The sequence below is a fragment of the Mustela erminea genome, chromosome 3 (assembly GCF_009829155.1).
Source record: "Mustela erminea isolate mMusErm1 chromosome 3, mMusErm1.Pri, whole genome shotgun sequence".
Classification (NCBI taxonomy): domain Eukaryota; kingdom Metazoa; phylum Chordata; class Mammalia; order Carnivora; family Mustelidae; genus Mustela; species Mustela erminea.
The window spans coordinates 62852815-62871089 of NC_045616.1; the positions used below are offsets into that span (position 1 = coordinate 62852815).

At 46.2% G+C, this 18275-nt stretch overlaps 2 protein-coding genes across 3 annotated transcripts in view; both read right to left on the reverse strand.

The window, feature by feature from the left end:
• The window catches only part of IQGAP2 (IQ motif containing GTPase activating protein 2), a 290099-nt gene extending 287692 nt beyond the window's left edge, over nucleotides 1–2407 (reverse strand). The window contains exon 1 of one of the 2 annotated variants that reach the window (XM_032335922.1): nucleotides 1847–2407. In XM_032335922.1, the coding sequence (XP_032191813.1) occupies nucleotides 1847–1892 (46 nt within the window). In that variant the 5' untranslated portion in view covers nucleotides 1893–2407. The remainder of the gene's footprint in view (nucleotides 1–1846) is intronic. The other variant, XM_032335919.1, reaches the window with a different exon arrangement.
• A 14892-nt stretch (nucleotides 2408–17299) lies between these two features.
• Nucleotides 17300–18016, reverse strand: LOC116587200 (zona pellucida sperm-binding protein 3-like). Its single transcript, XM_032337915.1, has one exon. It carries the CDS (start codon nucleotides 18014–18016, stop codon nucleotides 17300–17302), a length of 717 nt encoding a protein of 238 aa, XP_032193806.1.
• Between the last annotated feature and the right edge of the window lie 259 nt (nucleotides 18017–18275).

An 18275-nucleotide genomic window follows, 5' to 3' on the forward strand; every position in this document is an offset into this window, starting at 1 on the left:
TCCAATAGGTTTCTTTTACTCCATGACCGAAGCAGGTCGTGAGCTGGGGGAAAGCAGGTGAGAGTGATTCCAATAAGGCTGCACAACACCCCGTAACACCAGACTCATGAGAAAACCTGGACAACACTTTCCAGAGAAAGTGGCCATGGAGAGTGTTGTGGTTGTAAGATCAAAACCCCTTTGGCTGTTGCTCCTGGAGTATGCTAGGTCCACAGGTACATTCGATGGAAAAAATAAAAATCAAGCAAACATCACAGATCTCTCCGTCTCCACAGGTGACTCACGCCCTTTGTTCACAGCCACTTTGCACGAGCATATTGAACTAGTAAGAGATGACCCACCAACTACACCATGCATGAAAATGTGGTATGGAAAGCCCTTTCTTGGTGTGTCTGTGCCTCATTTCCAGACTTCGTGGTCATCTTCTAATTTGACACAGAGAAGCTACTATTTGTGCTGGGAGCTTGTCACATCAACAAAAGCCTTTAACCAACCTGTGGTTGACACCACACACACTGAATGACCACAGCATGCCTCCTTGAATGCAAAGAGCTCTGCTGGCTCTGTGGTTTACTCAAGGGTCATCCAGGCTGCAAAGAACTGGGTCCTGACCAACTGTTCTGTGCATTTCACTACTGTACAGAGGCTGCGCCTGGCTCCCCGGGCTTCTTCCTCATTGCCTGACACCAAAAGGGTCACATGGCAAAACGAACTTCCTATCTCTGACAATCCATTCGCAGCCTAGCGCAGAGGAAGAACTTCCACAAGTTACTCCCTCTGTTTAACTGGGCAAGTGTCCGGCCCTCCCGACCGGCCGCCCCACCTTCCCAAACGCATGGAACAACCCTGCGGCAGGTATCACCACCTTAACCCCAACCTGATTCCTCTGTCACAAGGCCAAGCCAGGGCGAAAGATTAACCAGTGGTCTTCGGCCACGGGTTCACGGACAGGGCCAACCGTGGAGACGGAGCGCCAATTTTTTGTTTGTTTTAAAGGAAATACTTCCTGGCACACATTTAGCGAAGACTGTGAACTCTGTCCATGAAGCCACGTGGTTGGTGCTAATCTAGCTCCATCCACTCACGATCCGCCAGAGCAACCTCTTTCCGAACGGCAGTCCCTGGCGGGGTAATCTACACCATCTCGGTCAAGTCACGCGGGCTCGGGCCGGATCCTGGGGAGTCCAGCTCTGCGTCCTCTCCCGGTAGCAGTCCTGACAGGGTCGTAGGGAACAGGAGGGAAGACAGGGGTTGGGTCCGGCGCTGCCCGGTGCAGCAGCACCAGTATGGGATTCACGTCAGTGGGGTGCAAACTGGCTCTTGCTGCTCGGGGGCATTTCGAGGGAGCAGGCAGGGAGACGCCTGCCCTTCCAGGAGAGCCGCCTTTGCCACTGGTGGAGTGCGTGGGCATAGCACTTGCGGCGCCCACCTGTAGCCACAGCAAACAAACTTTGCTTCGGAGTCGGCACAAACCGGTCCCTTACGCCACCCCCCGGCCCCAGGCGGCAGCGTCCCGGAGCTCCGAGGGCTCCTCACCTGATCCCCCTAAACCCCCAACCTGGCCTGGTCCAGGGCGCAACCCAGCGCCGCCCGCGCTCCCCAGGCGGGTTTTCCGGGAGAAGGACTGGGGTTACCAGCTGAGGAACAGGAATCTGTGGGGAGAACGGCAGAAGGCTGCTTACTTACTCCCTTCTGCAACTTCAGCTCTCAACTTTGCCAACCACACAGCCGCTCCCCTCCCGCTCCCTCCGCGCCGCGCACCCGGCTCCCTCGGCTTCTCCAACGCAGTCCCCGGGGAGGGGGCTCCCCAAGGCCGGCGGAAGCCGCGCGCACCCGGCGTACTTACAGCCATAACGGGGTCTCTGCAGGGACGGCAACTCCTCGTGGGGCATCCTGCGCGGCTCTGGGGGCCCGCCCGAGGCGCGCCCCCCGCGGCTCCGCTCGCTGGCCAGGCTCGCCGGCTCCGCGCCCCTCCGGGGCGCTCGTGTCCGGCCTCTCGCTGCCCTCCCTCGGTCGCCTCGCGATGGGCGGCCCGCTCGCTCGCTGCTCCCCGGTCGCTGCTCGTTGCGGCCGCCGCGCGCTCACACCCCAGCAAAAGTGAACTCTCGTCCCTCGCTCCGTCCCGGCCGCCGCCGCGTCCCGGGCAGGTTTCCTTTCTCCTGCAGCCCGGCCCCGTTATTCTCCGCGGTGGGAGCGCGCGCCGCGTCGCAGCGACCCCTACCGCGAGCGGGGCGCAGCGCCCGGGCCGCCTGAGCCCGCCCCTTTACCCGCCCGGGCGGAGGAAGGGGCTGAGCGGGGCGCCGGGTCCGGGATCCCCTGCAGCTGGGGCCCGCGCGCCGCTGGCTGCCTGGGGGCTGCGGCCGCCCCGCCTGAATTTTCACTTCTGGAGGGTTCTGAGGGTGGAAGTGAACCCACGCGGGGAAGAGCAAGCAAAACCGCAGAAGATACAGGCTGCGCCGGTCGCCCGGGGTGTTGCTCAGTTACAGAAGAACAAACAGCGCGGTTCTTTGCCCTCTGGGGAGATTGCGCGGTGCTTTTTTTTTTTTTTTTTCCCCTCTCTCTCTTTTTTCTTTTTTTCTTTTCTTACTTTCGAAAGTTGCTTCTGCGACTCTTTGTCTACACAATGCAGGGTTCGCCTTTCGTGACAAGAAACTGAGAGGGTGTGCATGTGTGTTGGGAGAGCGAGATAAACACTACCCAAGCAACCCCTCGAAACGCGAGCGCGAGTCGTCCTCGGTGCCCCTTTGGCGCGCTCCCCTTCCACGCCACGCCCGCGGCGTGCGGAGCCGCCGCCCGGCCCAGGTGGGGTCTACACCACAGAAACCTTTTCCGGCTACGCTTGAAAGGAAATTAAGCTGCTTGCGACTCTTTTAAAAGGGGGTTTTCTAGTGCGGTCGCCTGGAGCTGTTCTTTTTTTTTATCTCTTGGTGCCCCAGAGTGGTAACATCTGGAGGCATGGGGACTGTTCTCTACCTGTGCGCTCTCCTGTCTGTCAAATGCGGGAGGCGTGGATGACCACGTGCTGTCAAAATAACTGAGGTGGAGTTGTGAGATGTTTTAATTGGAGAGAAAGGGCAGAGTGACACTCCTTTGAAGTATGCAAAGATACAGACCTCGGCCGGCTGTTTTCCGTCTCAGATGGGTGATGCAGTCCCTTGAAACTCAAGATTCTTGGGCCCTACCCTCGGAGCTGCCAGTTCAATTGGTGTGGGCTGGGGTCCATGAATTTGCATTTCTGACAAGCAGCGGGCGATGCTGACAGGGCAGATCTGCAGGCTGTGCTTACAGTGGTTCTGGGAGAAAACAGGCACGAGGGATTTCAGCTAGACTCAGGGAAATCTCACTCAGGCCAGCAAGAGGATTCTCTCCCTCTCCTATTTTTTTCTTTTTCTTTTCTTTTCTGGAAACATTAGATTCTCACCTGGCTGCAATGGAATGAATGGGGTTTTTTCTTCCCTAAAGAGCAGGTGCTTCTAATTATAAGAGCAATTCAAGGAGGAAAGAGTCACATTTTAAGTAACAGCACCCTGTTAAGTGTTCACCCAGACAGGAACATGTGCAAGGAGAATTTTCTACACTTCGGATCATGCCGAATTAGAGGATAATCTGAACTTGATTCCGTCTCTGTGATTCCTTGTATTGACTATGAAGCTCTTACTGGCACCTATCAGTGTTCAGTGTGAGTGGAAGATTTAAGGCTCCCCCAAAAGTGTGTATTCTACCTCTTTAGAGATGAGGGGGAAGTCATAAACTTTTAATGGCCAAGGAAGCTGATAGAATTTGAAAGCGTGCCTTGAGATGGACCCTGAAGAGTGGGTCAGAGTTGGATGCACAATGTCTGCTCCAGGAAGACCCACAAGGACAAAGGCCAGGTGGTGGGGCATGAGGGTAGGTAAGGGGTGGGGAGCGTGGGACCTGGTATCAGATTATGGAGGACACTGAGGTTAGACTAAGGGGACTGGATGTTATCACAGGGACATTTAAAAGCCCTTAAAGTTTTGGGTGTGGGAGCTGCATGATGCAAGGGAAAGCAAATCTTGCAACAGGTTATGGACTGTATTAGAGAAGGGACTATGGCAGAGGTAGAAGAGAGGAGAGCTTCAGTGATGTCCACACCAGTAAATGGTAAAGGGGCAATTTTAACACAAATTAAGTTGGTACCATCAACACTTACATGGCTACTGCAGATTGTAATGAGTAAATATCTGTTAAGGATAGAAAGTGAAGGTTAAAGCATAAATAAGTGCTCTGCAAGAAAGTCGTTCTAAATTCAAGTTCTAGCAGATCAGTTCTTCTCTGAGGGCTCTGGGGTGGTTTCAAGCTCCGTCACAACTAATGTTTCTATAGAGAACTTAACACTAAGAAGAAACATAAAAGCAAATGGTTCTGATTTTTTTTTTTTTTTTTTTTTGGCAAGTGCTGGAATTCATCTTTGGGATTTCAGTCTGCGTTCACTGGGTAATGGTACTATCTCTCAGATCACTTCTCTGCAGAATCTCAGAAAACAAACTTAGTCACAGACTTCTGGGCTATTTTTTTCTCTTAGGATTTGACATTGGTGAGGGAGTCAAATAAATACAAAGCAATGTGCCAGCGTACTTTGCCATCTGATTGTGCTCACAGGAATATTAAAAACAAAAACTGAAGCCATCTAGCAAAAAAATCTTTTTTTAATAAAGCAAGAAGGGTTTTTTCTTTAATGTGAAACAAAAGATGACATTGAAAAATTAGACCCAGTGAAACAATTTAAAGCAACATCGCTTTTAAAAGATGGTTTTCTAAGACTTACTCTTGACAAACTGAAATGAGCATGAAGGTGTTTGGAAAAAATGCAACTTTGTCTTTATAACTATAAAAGATTAATTATACTAAAAGCATCAAACAGGATGAAAAAGTACCTTTAAGTAAATGTCTTGGCTTGCAACTTTAACATTCCATTCACCTGTGAAATAATTTGGTGATTTTCCAATATCATATTATGGATCATTTTAACATTACCAGAACAGTGAACAATGTACTTTCATTTCATAGCATCGCCCAAAGAAGTGAAGCATGAAGCAATGACAAGAAAGAAATGATTCAGAGTTTTTTCCAAGTCTTGGGAGCCCTTGAGTTGTTGAGATTTTCTACTCATTCTCCAGCCTGGAAAAGAGAGGCTGAGCGGGAACTGCACTTCTTTGCAACAGAGACTTCTATAGCTAAAAAGTAAATTGTTACAGTCCAACATCAGATTAAAAAAAACAAAACAAAACAAATAAATGCAACCATCAGCATTTCAGTTCTCAAAAACGAAAGAAGGGGGTCAAATAACTGTAGGATTGATGGCCTCTTAGCATGACTGTATGGACAAGGCTGAGCAGCACAGAGAGGCTATGTAATTCCATGGCTATGGAAGAATATAGTCTAAATTTCAGGCCTCCTGAGAGTCTCCATGCATTGCTTTTTGTACCTTATATATTTTTGTTTATATACACATTCTTTTTCATTCAAGTCCTTTTTCATGCCACTAAAATCTGTATAATTTTGGACCACTTTCAACCATTCTGTTAATGTTAAATCAGTAAGGAATCGTGCCTTCTTTTCTTTAAAGTGAAAGTTCTAAGCAAATCAAAGTTTGGAAAGACTGTCTAAACTACAGTTTTAGCAAGTAAATAAAACTACACACAATTCCATTGTCATTTTCCCATTTCACAGTTCAAGAAATTTAGAACTCCAGTGACTCAGAAGATGATTCCCAGGGCAACCTGGCAGTGAGCAGGAGGATAAAGCAGATTGATTCGAGGAGACCCCTTTCCATGTCTTTCCCTTTTACACGACATTTGTTTTCTCAGCTGCCTTTATCATCTGACATTCCACATAGTGAATTATTTGTTCATTGTCCCAGAATGTGAGCTTCTTGACAGGTAGAACTTGATCTAATGTTCACTGCTGTGTGCCCAGAACTTGCAGCAATGCCTGGAATGTAGTGGTTGCTCAATTATTTTGATACAATCATGAATTCGCTACATAGTTAGGTGTACAGGGCAATAGACTAGAAACAGTGGTTACTTTCAATCCTGTAGTGATTCTGAAGAAACTGAGACTTGGAGAGCCTCACAGTGGTAACTGGCAGCACTGGGTTTATCTCTGTCTAAACGTTTTCCCCCAGTACAGAAGCCCATCTCCCATTCTTCAGACTAAGAAGTTAACTGTAAATTTCAAGATGCTCACCTTCTACTAAACATGTATCCTTTACCCAGGGGGTTGCTATAGCACCTACAACAAATGCCCCCAAATTATCATCATGTATATGCCATCACAAATAACTAGAGATTTGGGGTCCAGTTTCTGTCCAGACACTGATTTTGCTCATAATTTTACTGATAATCCCTTGCTGATAATCCATTTACTGATAATTACCTGTTAGTCCTATATGTATTAATTAGATAAGCTCTGAAAGGTGCTCAGCAAAATGATTTTTAGAAATCATTCATGCTTTCCCCTGACTGTAACTTCAAATATGTTTTACCTTAATCTCAGATTGATCTATCTTTGGCAGTAGTTCTTGGTCCTAGCTTTAATTTTCTCTGACTCTTATATTCCCTTTCTGGAACACTCTGTCTCAGTTGATTGATGAGAGGCAAACCTAGCTCACTTAAGAGAGCTTGGATATTTTGAAAGAAGCTTCACTCTTTATCAGGGAATGAAAATTAAAACACCCACTAGGCTGACAAAAATTAACCTGTTTGACTAGTATGAAATATTATGAATGCTCATACAGTGTTAGGAGGGATGTCCTCTGAGCAATCATTTAGGGGGATGACTTGGCCATCTCTAGTTAAGGAAAGATGTACAATTCCTGAAATTCAGTAATTCCACATCTACTAAGATCTTCTAGAGAAACTCCCACATTCAGGTAAATGTGTACAAGGTAATTCATTCCAGGGAAAACTGGAAAGAGCCTAAATATCTCTAAAGTGGCAGAATGGATAAATACACTGTAATATGTAAAAATATGATAGATAAAGAAAATAGTATGGGATGCCATTTGTGTGCAATTGTGAACATACAAAATAATATCATATCATACATATTGGGACATTTGTGTATAGCAAAAGTATGAAAAAATGCACAGAAAGAACATACCAATTTCAGTATAGCAATAACCTCTGACAAACGAGGGGAGGGAAAGGAAGCTGAGGTAGACATAGAACATCAAATTCTGTATCATTTCAATTCCTTTTAAAAAACAGAAACAAGGGGGGTGCCTGGGTGGCTCAGTGGGTTAAGCCTCTGCCTTCAGCCTGGGTCATGATCCCAGGGTCCTGGGATGGAGCCCCACTTCGGGCTCTCTGCTCAGCGGGGAACTTGCTTTGCTCTCTCTCCCCCCGCCTGCCTCTCTGCCTACTTGTGATCTCTGTCTGTCAAATAAATAAATAAAATCTTTAAAAAAAAAAAAACAGAAACAAATATGGCATTTGTTGTATACAAATGGTATACATGTAAGTATTTGGTATTTATCCTCTCTTTCTCTATGTTTAGAACGCATTTCAAAATAATTTTAAAAAGAAACATGCATTCTGTTAACATAGTCAAAACACATATAACATCTTAGAATGTTGGTTTACCAGCTTTTAAAGTTCAGATTCATTTACTTTTCTTGATTGAGGCAAATCTACATTATTTCAAAACAAAACCTCATTGAGATATTGATAGGGACAATTTGAATATACGAACGTACACATCTTTTTAGCAAGGTGCTTATTATCTAGTGATGAGGTTATAGTTTCCACCCCAAAACTCAGCTGCTCCCTAAGGAACTACTGAGATCCATTTTCTGATAATGGTTTTTCCTTTTGGAGATTGGGTAGTGATTCCTGGTCTCCCCATTAAGGCTCAACAAGGGATAACTATTTACTTCGTGACTAGGCGGAAGGTTGACCGTTAATTGGTCTATTGTTTAAGTAGATATTGCCTCACTTTGTCACAAAGTACTGCTTAGGGGTGCCTGGGTGGCTCAGTCGTTAAGCTTCTGCCTGGGAATCAGGTCATGATCCCAGGGTCCTGGTATGGAGCCCCGCATCACATTAGGCTCGCACTTGGCAGCCTGCTTCTCCCTCTCCCACTCCCCCTGCTTGTGTTCCCTCTCTCACTGTGTCTCTCTCTGCCAAATAAATAAATAAAATCTTTAAAAAAAAAAAAAGTACTGCTTAAACATTTTTTTTTTAAGATTTTATTTATTTGACAGAGAGAGAGATCACAAGTAGGCAGAGAGAGGCAGAGAGAGGAAGGGAAGCAGGCTCCCTGCCTAGCAGAGAGCCCGATGTGGGGCTCGATCCTAGGACCCTGCGATCATGACCTGAGCTGAAGGCAGAGGCTTTAACCTACTAAACCACCCAGGTGCCCCTGTTTAAACATTTTGATGGTGTCTCTTGGTTTTAAACCCTCTCCAATTTACTTTATTGTGCTTTGTGTTGGTAGCTAACCAGCTGCTAAACTCAGTCACTCAGGTTGCTGAGAGTTAACTTCACATCTGGATCTGGTCAGCCGGAGGCCAAGGGTAAAAGCCAATAGTGAACCAAGGAACACGACTGCAAGGAAGGCAGATACCGCCAATGCCTGGATTTGCCGCACTGTAAATACAACTGTCATGTCAAACTCGACAGATAAACAAATCAGAACCAACGAGTTCTACCTCAACCTCCTCCTCATCTACTAATGGATCTTTCCTCTGTTTCCCATACCCTCTTAATACAAACATTTTCAGTCACTTAGATTCAAAACCTCAACCTTTTTTGATTCCTCTAGAATCATTCCTCAGCATCCAATTCCTGAGACTGGTGGTTCTTTCTGAGTATCTCTTGTGTCTGTGAATGTCTCTTCCTTCTCTCTTTTTTTAAAAACTGTTTTCAAAAAGATTTTTTATTTGTTTATGGGACAGGGAAAGAAGGGGCACAAGCAGGGATGTGGCAGGCAGAGGGAGAGAGAGAGAAGCCTGCTCCCCATTGAGTAGGGAGCCCAGTGTGGGCCCAGCTCCATCCCAGGACCCCAAGATTATGACCTGAGTTGAAGGCAGATGCTTAACTGACTGAGCCACCCAGGCACCCCACTTCTTTCTTCTTTGCTCTCATCCTTACCACTGCCACCCAGGTTCAAGCTCTTACCTGGGCTTCTTTAAATTCCATAGTTTTTAAAAATACTTTTTATTTTCATTTTCATTATTTAATTTTTAAAAAATTTATTTGAGAGGGCGCCTGGGTGGCTCAGTGGGTTAAGCCGCTGCCTTCGGCTCAGGTCATGATCTCAGGGTCCTGGGATCGAGTCCCGCATCGGGCTCTCTGCTCAGCAGGGGGCCTGCTTCCCTTCCCCTCTCTCTGCCTGCCTCTCTGCCTACTGTGATCTCTCTCTGTCAAATAAATAAATAAAATCTTTAAAAAAAAATTTATTTGAGAGAGAGAGAGTACATGCACTTGAGCGTGCAGTGGGGAGAGACAGAGCTGGAGAGGGAGACAGAATACTTCAAGCAGACTCCACACGGAGAGCAGAGCCAGATGAGGGACTCTTACCTCAAGAACCCAAGATTGTGACCTGAGCCAGAAGCACGGGTTGGCCACCCAATCAACTAAGCCACCCAGGTGTCCCAAGTAGTTTTTTAATGAATTTAAATTGCTTTCGCTTGGAGAGTGAATTCTACAATCTCTTGAGAGAACTGAGAACATTCCAGGAAGTAAAAATTAAACAAAAATAGAAAAGAGTTGGGAATTTATCTTTTCAAACTACAATGTTAATTCTCAGTGTTGTTTAAAACAGGGTGGGTCAAGCTCTTCTAAGTCTGGAGTTTATATCTTATCAGAAAAGCTGTACCTTAGAATAAACCTGAGGTTGAAAAAATACTGCATAGAAATTGTGCAAGTCGCTCTTTGAAAAAGAAAGCACTTAGCTGGAGCTGCCATAGAGAGGATTCCTCCGTTTGGTGGAGTCTTCTTCATTAGGCAACAAAACCTTTGATCTAAACTTTGAAAATCTGTCCCCAGTTCACAGGCTTCCCTTTCCAAGATCACCAAAGATGTGCCTAGAATTCCAGACTTCCAACGGGCCAGAAGACCTGAGCTCACTTTGATTTTATTTTTGATTTTTTGCATTAATTTCTTTGTAAACACGTTTACAAATAACTCTTAAATCTGAAATGATTTTTGCATTCTTCATTTTATTTCAGCATTAATTTTTTTCTAGTTCTTCTATTTAAGCTAGTGCACCTCGCGATAATATAATTTTCAATAGAATTTAGCTAACGCTGGGTATCTTATCTAAGTTAGGGTCTTGGTCAGTTTTATAGTTCTTGGTCTCAAACATTAAGTTTCAGAATTTCACTCATGTTTATTTCCCTTGATTAGGTTGTTCAGTCCCTTAAACAATCTCCAGGATCAGAGGCGCCTGGGTGGCTCAATTGGTTGAGCACCCCACTCTTGCTGTCAGCTCAGGTCATGATATCAGGATCATGAGATCCTGCCTGCATGGAGCCCCACGCTGAGCCCTGAAACAGCTCGGCAGGAATCTGCTTACCCTCTTCCTCTCCCTCTGCCCCCCTGCACCCTGCTAGCATGCTCTCTCTCTCTCTCTCTTTTTCTCTCTCTCTCTAAGATAAATAAATAAATCTTGGGGCATCTGGGTGGCTCAGCTGGTTAAGCATCTGCCTGAGCTCAGGTCATGATCCTGGGTCCAGGGACTGAGCCCCCGTCAGGTTCCCTGAATCTGCTTCTCCCTCACCCTTTAACCCCACCCTGCTCGCTCTCTCAAATAAATAAATAAAATCTTTTAAATCAATCAATCTTTAAAAAAAATCCCCAGTATCTAGTGTCCAAAGACCACAGAGAGAAGAGGTCATATTTCCCCATGGATCCTCCTGCGCCTGTGGAATCTTACACCAGACAGGCACTGATTCTTCGCCCATGATGCTTCTTCTGTCAGGCTTTGTTGATAAAAGAGTCCTATTTTCGGACTTTTTTTCAAAATGAAAAGGTAGGAGAAGAGGTAATATATAAAATGTAAAATTACTATTTCTGGATAGTTTTCATTTCTTCCTCAAAGAGTTCTTGGGTCTCCATGTCTTGGAACTCTTAAATCATCTGTTGTTATGGTTAAACTGCTTTCTAGTTTTGTCATTGCTTATAAACCCAGTGCCTTGCATATGGTAGAGACCTAGTACACATTCGTCAAATCAACAAGTGATTAACTTCAATCTCAATTCTCTCCAAAATTAATTTCCTGGTACACCTTCAAACTGGGTTCTGAGATCAATTTCCTGCCTCTATCTGACCCTTTGATGCCGACACACTGTGTCATGGAGGAGAAATTCAGTAACACTGTGTATCTGGTGAATGGTCAGTGTTCAAGCACAATCTGGTTGCACCAGAGAGCTAAACCTTGGTAGCTGACCTGCATGAAAAGTAACAAGTACCTGCATAGCAGTATCTACCTCCCTAAAAAAGAACAGAATGGCAGCACAACAGAATTGCATATAACATCCGAATGAAATCCAGAAAGAGAGGTAACTGACATTCCTGAGAAGGAAAAACACCTTGAGGCCCGTGGAAAGTCACTTACATGCTCTCGGTGCAAGGTTGTTCATTCCTACCAGCCAACTTGTTCAACTTCCAGAAAGAGGAAGCAAAATGAAGCAAGCAAGGTGATGGATTTGCCTTGTGCAGGAGCTGCTCATTGTGGACCGGACCACGTGGCGAGCTTGACTCCAGCAAGGGAAAAACTCTGTAGAAGTTGCTAGCCATCATGCAGGGGCCTCCAGCTCCAGGATCTACAACAAGGGCCAAAAGTTCCATCAGCACATTCTAATCACTCTACTGTCTAGAAGCCAAGGCAAAGGAGAAGGGCCAGGAAAAACAGAAGCCATGTAAAGGAAGGTAGAAGAATGGCAGATTATGTCTAAGAATAGAAAAAGGAAAGTCCTGTGGCTCACAGACAGCTTGGAGAGTACAGCATCAACAGCCCATCTGTCCTGGGCAGAGCGTGATGCTGGTTCCCACTCACTAGCTTAGGAGAAGAGAGCTTCCATGGAATTCTCTGGGCCATGTCGTTCCTTACCGGTAGCTACCAAATGATTAAGCAAGGCTGTGCGTAGTAGGGAAGAATCTAGAGGGAGTGATGAAAATGATCACCTGGGAGAGAGGAAGAAGCCAGGAGGGGCTTAAAGAGCATCCATTGGCTTCTTGGCGCTGAGGCGGGAGAGCTGGGAACAGGGTGAAATTGTGCCCTAGAGAAAGTATGTGAGAGAGGAGCCCCGGTGAGATGCAGGAAGGATGGGTGTGCCCTCTGCCCAGGGCTGGGATAGCTGGAGCTCCACCTGCCTTCTGTTCCATTCTCATCCTTGTGCATCATCTCTTTCACAGTTGCCGGACTTTTCTCTGGTTCAGTTCTTCTGCATATTCGACAATTTTTCTTTCTTTCTTTTTTAAAAGATGTTATTTATTATTTATTTGTTTATTTATTTATGGATTTATTTATTTGAGAGCGATTGAGAGCATGCCCAGGAATAGGAGCAGAGGGAGAGGGAGAAGCAGACCCCCCCTCTGAGCAAGGAGCCCAATAAGGGCTCAATCCCAGGACCCTGGGAACATGACCTGAGCTGAAGGCAGACACTTAACCAACTGAGCCACCCAGGCACCCCATTCTTACCCTAATTTTTTTGCATTCTGTCATTGCAAAAGTCCAGCTGGGTCCAAAATAATGTAAGTAAAGTAATAAAGGTGGGATGGGAAAGTCATTCTATTCTCCCCAGGCGATAATGTGATACTCTCAAAAACCTTGTTTACATGTTATTTCACAAAAGGGTGGTTCAAAACTAAATAACTGAATGAAGAAGGCAATAGAAGGGGATTTTAGAAAAAAAGAGTTCATTTTTATCACCTAAATATATCCTTATATTTACTAAAACTCATGTCCTTTTTCATGTTGAACTTCATTAAGGTAGCAAAGTAGTATTCAGAACAGAGAAATATGTCTTATTGTCCTAAAAGTTGCCTGTCCAGTTTTGCTGCTTTTAAAAGTTGCAGAGAATCACACTCTGTTAGTTCAAATACTTCCTTTTATGCTGAATAAATAAACTTGCTTCCAAGTCAGGATGAGCAGATAGTTCCAAACACTAAACACTTCACGGCATTCAGTGTGAAAGTCTTGAATGTGATTTCTAAAATGAGTGGTTAGAACATTCTGAACCTTTAAAAAAAAAGCCGGGGGGGGGCACAAATTCATCATGTAGTTTTTGGTCCAAGTGATATTCATGTGTATATAATATTCTCTATTTTTTTATGTTCATTTACATATACCTTGTTATGTCACTTAGTAAAATAACAAAGTTTGATTCAGTTAAGTGTCACTGGGGCATCCAGAATTCAGCCAGGGCATCAGGTAACCAGGCCTGGGAGGAGATAGGATGAAGCGCAGAAATTTCAAACATCACCCATGTCACACACTGGCTGGAGGGCAATCCTGAATTCCACAGAGGGGAGCACTCTATGTAAAAGGTTGTGATGCACCCTTGGCTCTCAAAGGCCTTAGGCTTCTTCCACTTGTTTTATGGAGGAGTAAACTGAGGCAAAGGTGTCTGGAAGATTAGTAACCATTCTTGGTTTTATGCTTTTTCTGCCCGACAGAAATTTCTCTTAGTGAGCAAAAGAAGGGAATCAGATAGGCTAAGAACCTTGCCGAAGGTCATTCAGGGCTTTGATCCAAGTTCTAAATGTTGTTGGCTTGGAGATTCACCTGGAACATTCCTGACTAATGACTGGGAGGCAAAGGTCTCCTCTAGAATTAAGTGCTGCCTCTCCAGAGAAATTTTCCTGCCAAAGCGTTGCATTTTAGCTTTATTTTAAAAAAAATTAATTGCTATTATTATAATTATTATTATTATTTTTTTTATTTTTAGCTTGGAAGAGGAGGAGAAAGACTAAAGAGTGAATTGAACTTCCCCCTCACCCCAGGGTCAAGGCATGGATCTGAGGTGTAAAGAGGCTGACAATATAGCACTTGGCTCTTGGCTTAAATGGGTTTTATTGATCATGAAGAGCCTCCCGCCTGTTAAATCATTTTCTGTTACGCACTAGAGCTGGGAAGAACAGTGTCTCAGCGGCCCTCTGTATGGTCCTGGGCAGTCTCCTCCTTCACTCTTCCATTATTTCCTAGTAGCCAAATAAGGCCCATGGATTTTATTTAGCTCATACTCTGCAGACCTGTACATAGTTTGTAAATAATTGAATTAGTTGCCAACATATAAAAAAATAACTAGTTATGGTTTTTCCCTTCTCTTTAAAAAAAAAAAAAAAGGCCAAAGCTGTCCAGTAGGGGCCACATTCTCACGGAGCAGCAATGGCTGGGAGTGGTTGGCGACTGCCTCTTTCAGTGGGACACGCACCCCCATTCAGCCAGAACTCACAGGCCCTGCTACCCCCTGGGCTGCATGCCCAGCCTTGTCCTGCCTCGCCACTTTATCGGCACAAATGTCTATTGAGAACCCGGTGCTGCAGCTTTTTCTGACCCACCTATGCATTCAGACTCCCCCCTGCAGAGTTCTGCCCCATCTCTCAAAGCCCTGCTGTCTCCTAGCTGGCTGGCATCAACATGCTGGACAGTCTTACCTGCCGATCAGCGCACAGCTTTAAATCTTACGCTCTCAAATGACGCTTGTTCATCCTCATAGGGTTTTCTGGACCTAGCTGAAAGAGTACAGTGCGGTGAATTTTAGATCAGGTGACAGGCCAGGTGGAGAGAGACTTTTGTGCAGGAGATCTGGCTATTGTGCCAGCCTCGGGCATGTGGGGGTAGGCGGTGGGGTGCCATCCCTTCTTGAGAGCAGGACCCACCCAGTATTTGAGAACTATGATTAGGGGGGAGGGTAGTGGAGGGGTTATACCCCTCCCCGGGGCCACCTCAGGAAAGGAGAGAAGGGCTCCCCAGCCCCACATCCACTTCCCACAGTCCCCTTCAAGGAACTGCAATCAGGGCCTCCTTCTGGGGCCAGGCCAGCCTTGACCGGAGATCAGCTAGTGAGGAGCCTGTCAGAATCACCTGTGACTCTGGCAGGGCACCAGGTCTCCTGGCAAACGACAAGGCACTGCTGAGGGAAATTCTCCCTTGCCCTGCAAGGGATAGCTCCAAGGTCAAACAAGCCTGGAGGGCTGCCAAGGTGAGGACAGGCATGAGCTCCCACAGCCCCGAGAGAAAGGGGGCTCTTTAACTTACATTTTCCCCCACTGCCTTGTCCCCGCCTTCATGACTGGCCCTCTGTAGTTTCTGTACTATGATCCCCAGCCCAGCAGCTGGTTTAGTTCCTACAGCTTTTCCTTCTCCTTCTCCAAACATCTAGCTTTAGGAAGTATTTAACAAGTCTTGTGTCTAAACAAGAACGCAGCTGGGGTCTGGGAACCCTAAGGAACAATAGGCAGGGAGCAATGACCTTTCTCACTGTCCCTCAGTCTTAGTTCACAGCCCAGAAGTTACTGTATGAAAAATCACACTGCAAGGGACTGCGAGAGAAGGAAGAAGAGGAAAGAGAGAGAGACAGCAAACACGGAGTTTGGAAATATGTTCTTAGAGCTAACATGTCCCTGGCAAACCTCTCTGATTTCTCTAGGCTGCGGGCACAGGAAATTCACAGAGCTGTGTGTCAGCTTATATCATAGATTATCGCTCTGCACTCAGGGATTCACAGTCAGATTTAGATCCCGGAGAAAAAAACTGTGATAGGAAAACTGAGAGCATGCACCTCAATGCTTTAAAATAAAATTGATGACTTGCGTAAGTGTGACCGTTTTGATTCCATGGAAATTACTGGGCATCAGAAGTGACTGGCATGACGTCAGAGCGTATTTATTGAGCAGCCGAAAGGTGCGTGACTTCTGCTCTCCAGGAATTCATATGTAGTCTCCCTGGCTTCAGAAAGCATGGCTTTCGGAAAGGATTAATAAGAAAATAAATGTTAACCAAGCAGACACAACAGCATAGTAACAAGGACACGTCTTAGCAAAAACCAGCATTAAGAGTTTTTTTAGGACAGAGAGAAAGTAAGTTCCTTCAGGGAAGGTTTTGCTGAAGTTGGCTTTTGCAGTGTTTTACTGTCCGCACAATGTCAACCCAGTGTTTGGCCAGACAGGAACTAGGTCTCGTTGCTAGCATCTAGAACATGTTGACACAGAGTGTGTGTGCTCGTTGAATGAATGAATGAGGAAATGAATGAATTCAGGGAGAGAAAGCAAATAATCCCACTGTTTTCAGGCATTCCGCTGAGGCACACTCCCCAGCAGAAGTAGGGAATGGTCAGAGTTCACCAGCCCTCCCTGGACCTGCCAAGCCCTCACTCTTGGGGAGGCGCCCTCCCGGGAGCAAGACTGGAATAACAATTACACTACTTGCAGCTGTGTGACTGGGCAAGTCTGCGTGTCCCTCGAGCCACTGTGCCATCATCCGCCAAGCAATACCTATTTCACAGGATTGTGGGAACATTAAAGAAAAAAACATGGAACAGCTCTTAGTAAAACGCTAAAAGGAATATAGTAAATGGACCCTGGTTTCGTACAATTCAGTCTAATTTGCATGGAAGAAAATTGCCCACTTATCTGTCTTTTCTAAAATTTTTTTAAAAAACTGTTCTTTTTAATTGGAAAGAAAAGGGCCAAATAAAGTTGTTTATAGGTAAAGGGAAGTTTCCGGGGACACATCTAGCATGGCCAGCCAAGAGAATCATTACAGAAGGACTTACAGTCTCTCCCCAGGGGCTCCCGCTTCTCAGAGCAGGCCAAGGGCCACTGCGCCACACAGCGAGAGCGTCAGGGTGAGCAGGTAAGTCAGGGTGGACAGGGCCAGTTCTGTGGTGAATGTGGAGTGGCGTTTCCCTGGCAGCTGGTCCGTAAACCACAGTACCCTATAAGCTGCGGCTGTCCCTGACCTTCTGCTTTGCTGGAAGCTGGCCACGTGGGTGGCTTGTTTTAGTGTATGAACTTATCAGTGAGAAGCTATTTAAGTGGACAGGTTCGAAATGAGAACATACAAAGTCCAGGTAGAGGAGAGACATAGGTCTCTCTCTCTTTTTTTTTTTTATTATTATTATTTTTTTATTTGACAGACGGAGATCACAAGCAGACAGAGAGGCAGGCAGAGAGAGAGGGAAGCAGGCTCCCGGCTGAGCAGAGAGCCTGATGTGGGGCTCGATCCCAGGACCCTGGGATCACGACCTGAGCCGGAGGCAGAGGCTTTAACGCACTGAGCCACCCAGGTGCCCCCCTCCTTTTTTTTTTTTTTTCACTTTCTTCTTTTATTGGGGAACAGACGCAGGGCAGATCACAGAGCGGGAAGCAGCGCAGTGCCTCCGGGAAAGGACCAGGACAAGGGTAGCCAGAGTCAGGGAAAGCACCGTGGCCAGGCCCAAGCCCAGCATCACAGAGGCGTGAGGGGACGTGGACCCCTCCGCCCCAGGATCACCAGCCTTTCCCAGGAAGATCAGAGGCCTCATGGTGATCTCCGCTTCTTCAGTCACATGCCTGCGATTTCGGGTTTGGGAAGCAGACTTGTGCCCCCTTCTCTCTAGACGGGACAGCCTTCTGGAATGGCCTGGAAGGCCACAGCTGCCTTTGTTACAACAGCAGCAGATGTTAGCAGTGCCTTCTATGGGGGACCACCTCCTGCTGGACTTGATAAAGGAACAGGCTTTGTTTAGCTGGTCCGGGACTCGGTCTGCCAGAGTGACCTTCAGATGGCATGTGATATAGATCATGTTTCTGGAGTCATTAGCAAAGTGGAACATGTCCACTGTAAACTGCAGGGTCTCTGGCCTGGGTCTGGGCTCTTTGAAGGATGAAGAGGCATCAGAGAGACCTTCCACAAGACAGCCGTGGAAGTCCACGATGGTGTGACGAGGGGAGACACTCCAGTCCGGTGTCAGCGTGGCCACGCAGTGGTCCACGAACAGTCGCAGTGGCATGTGGCTACCAGTGTGGACTTCGGCCTGGAGGTAGGCTACTAGGTCTCTCATCAAGCCAGTCTTCACTGTGGCTCATCAAGCCACCATCAAGCCAGTCTTCACTGTGAGCGACGGCCATCTCAGTGTCCACCATCCTGCTGTCCCTGGAGGATAAGAATGACATCAGCTTATAAGGTTACAGTGAGGATTACCTGTGATAATGTATGGTAAACCCTTAGCAGGGTGAGTAGCACACATGGGCACTCAAAGATTATTAGTTCTAATGGAGCTTATAAAATGTCACAAGGTAATTGTATTAGTTTGAGGTTTT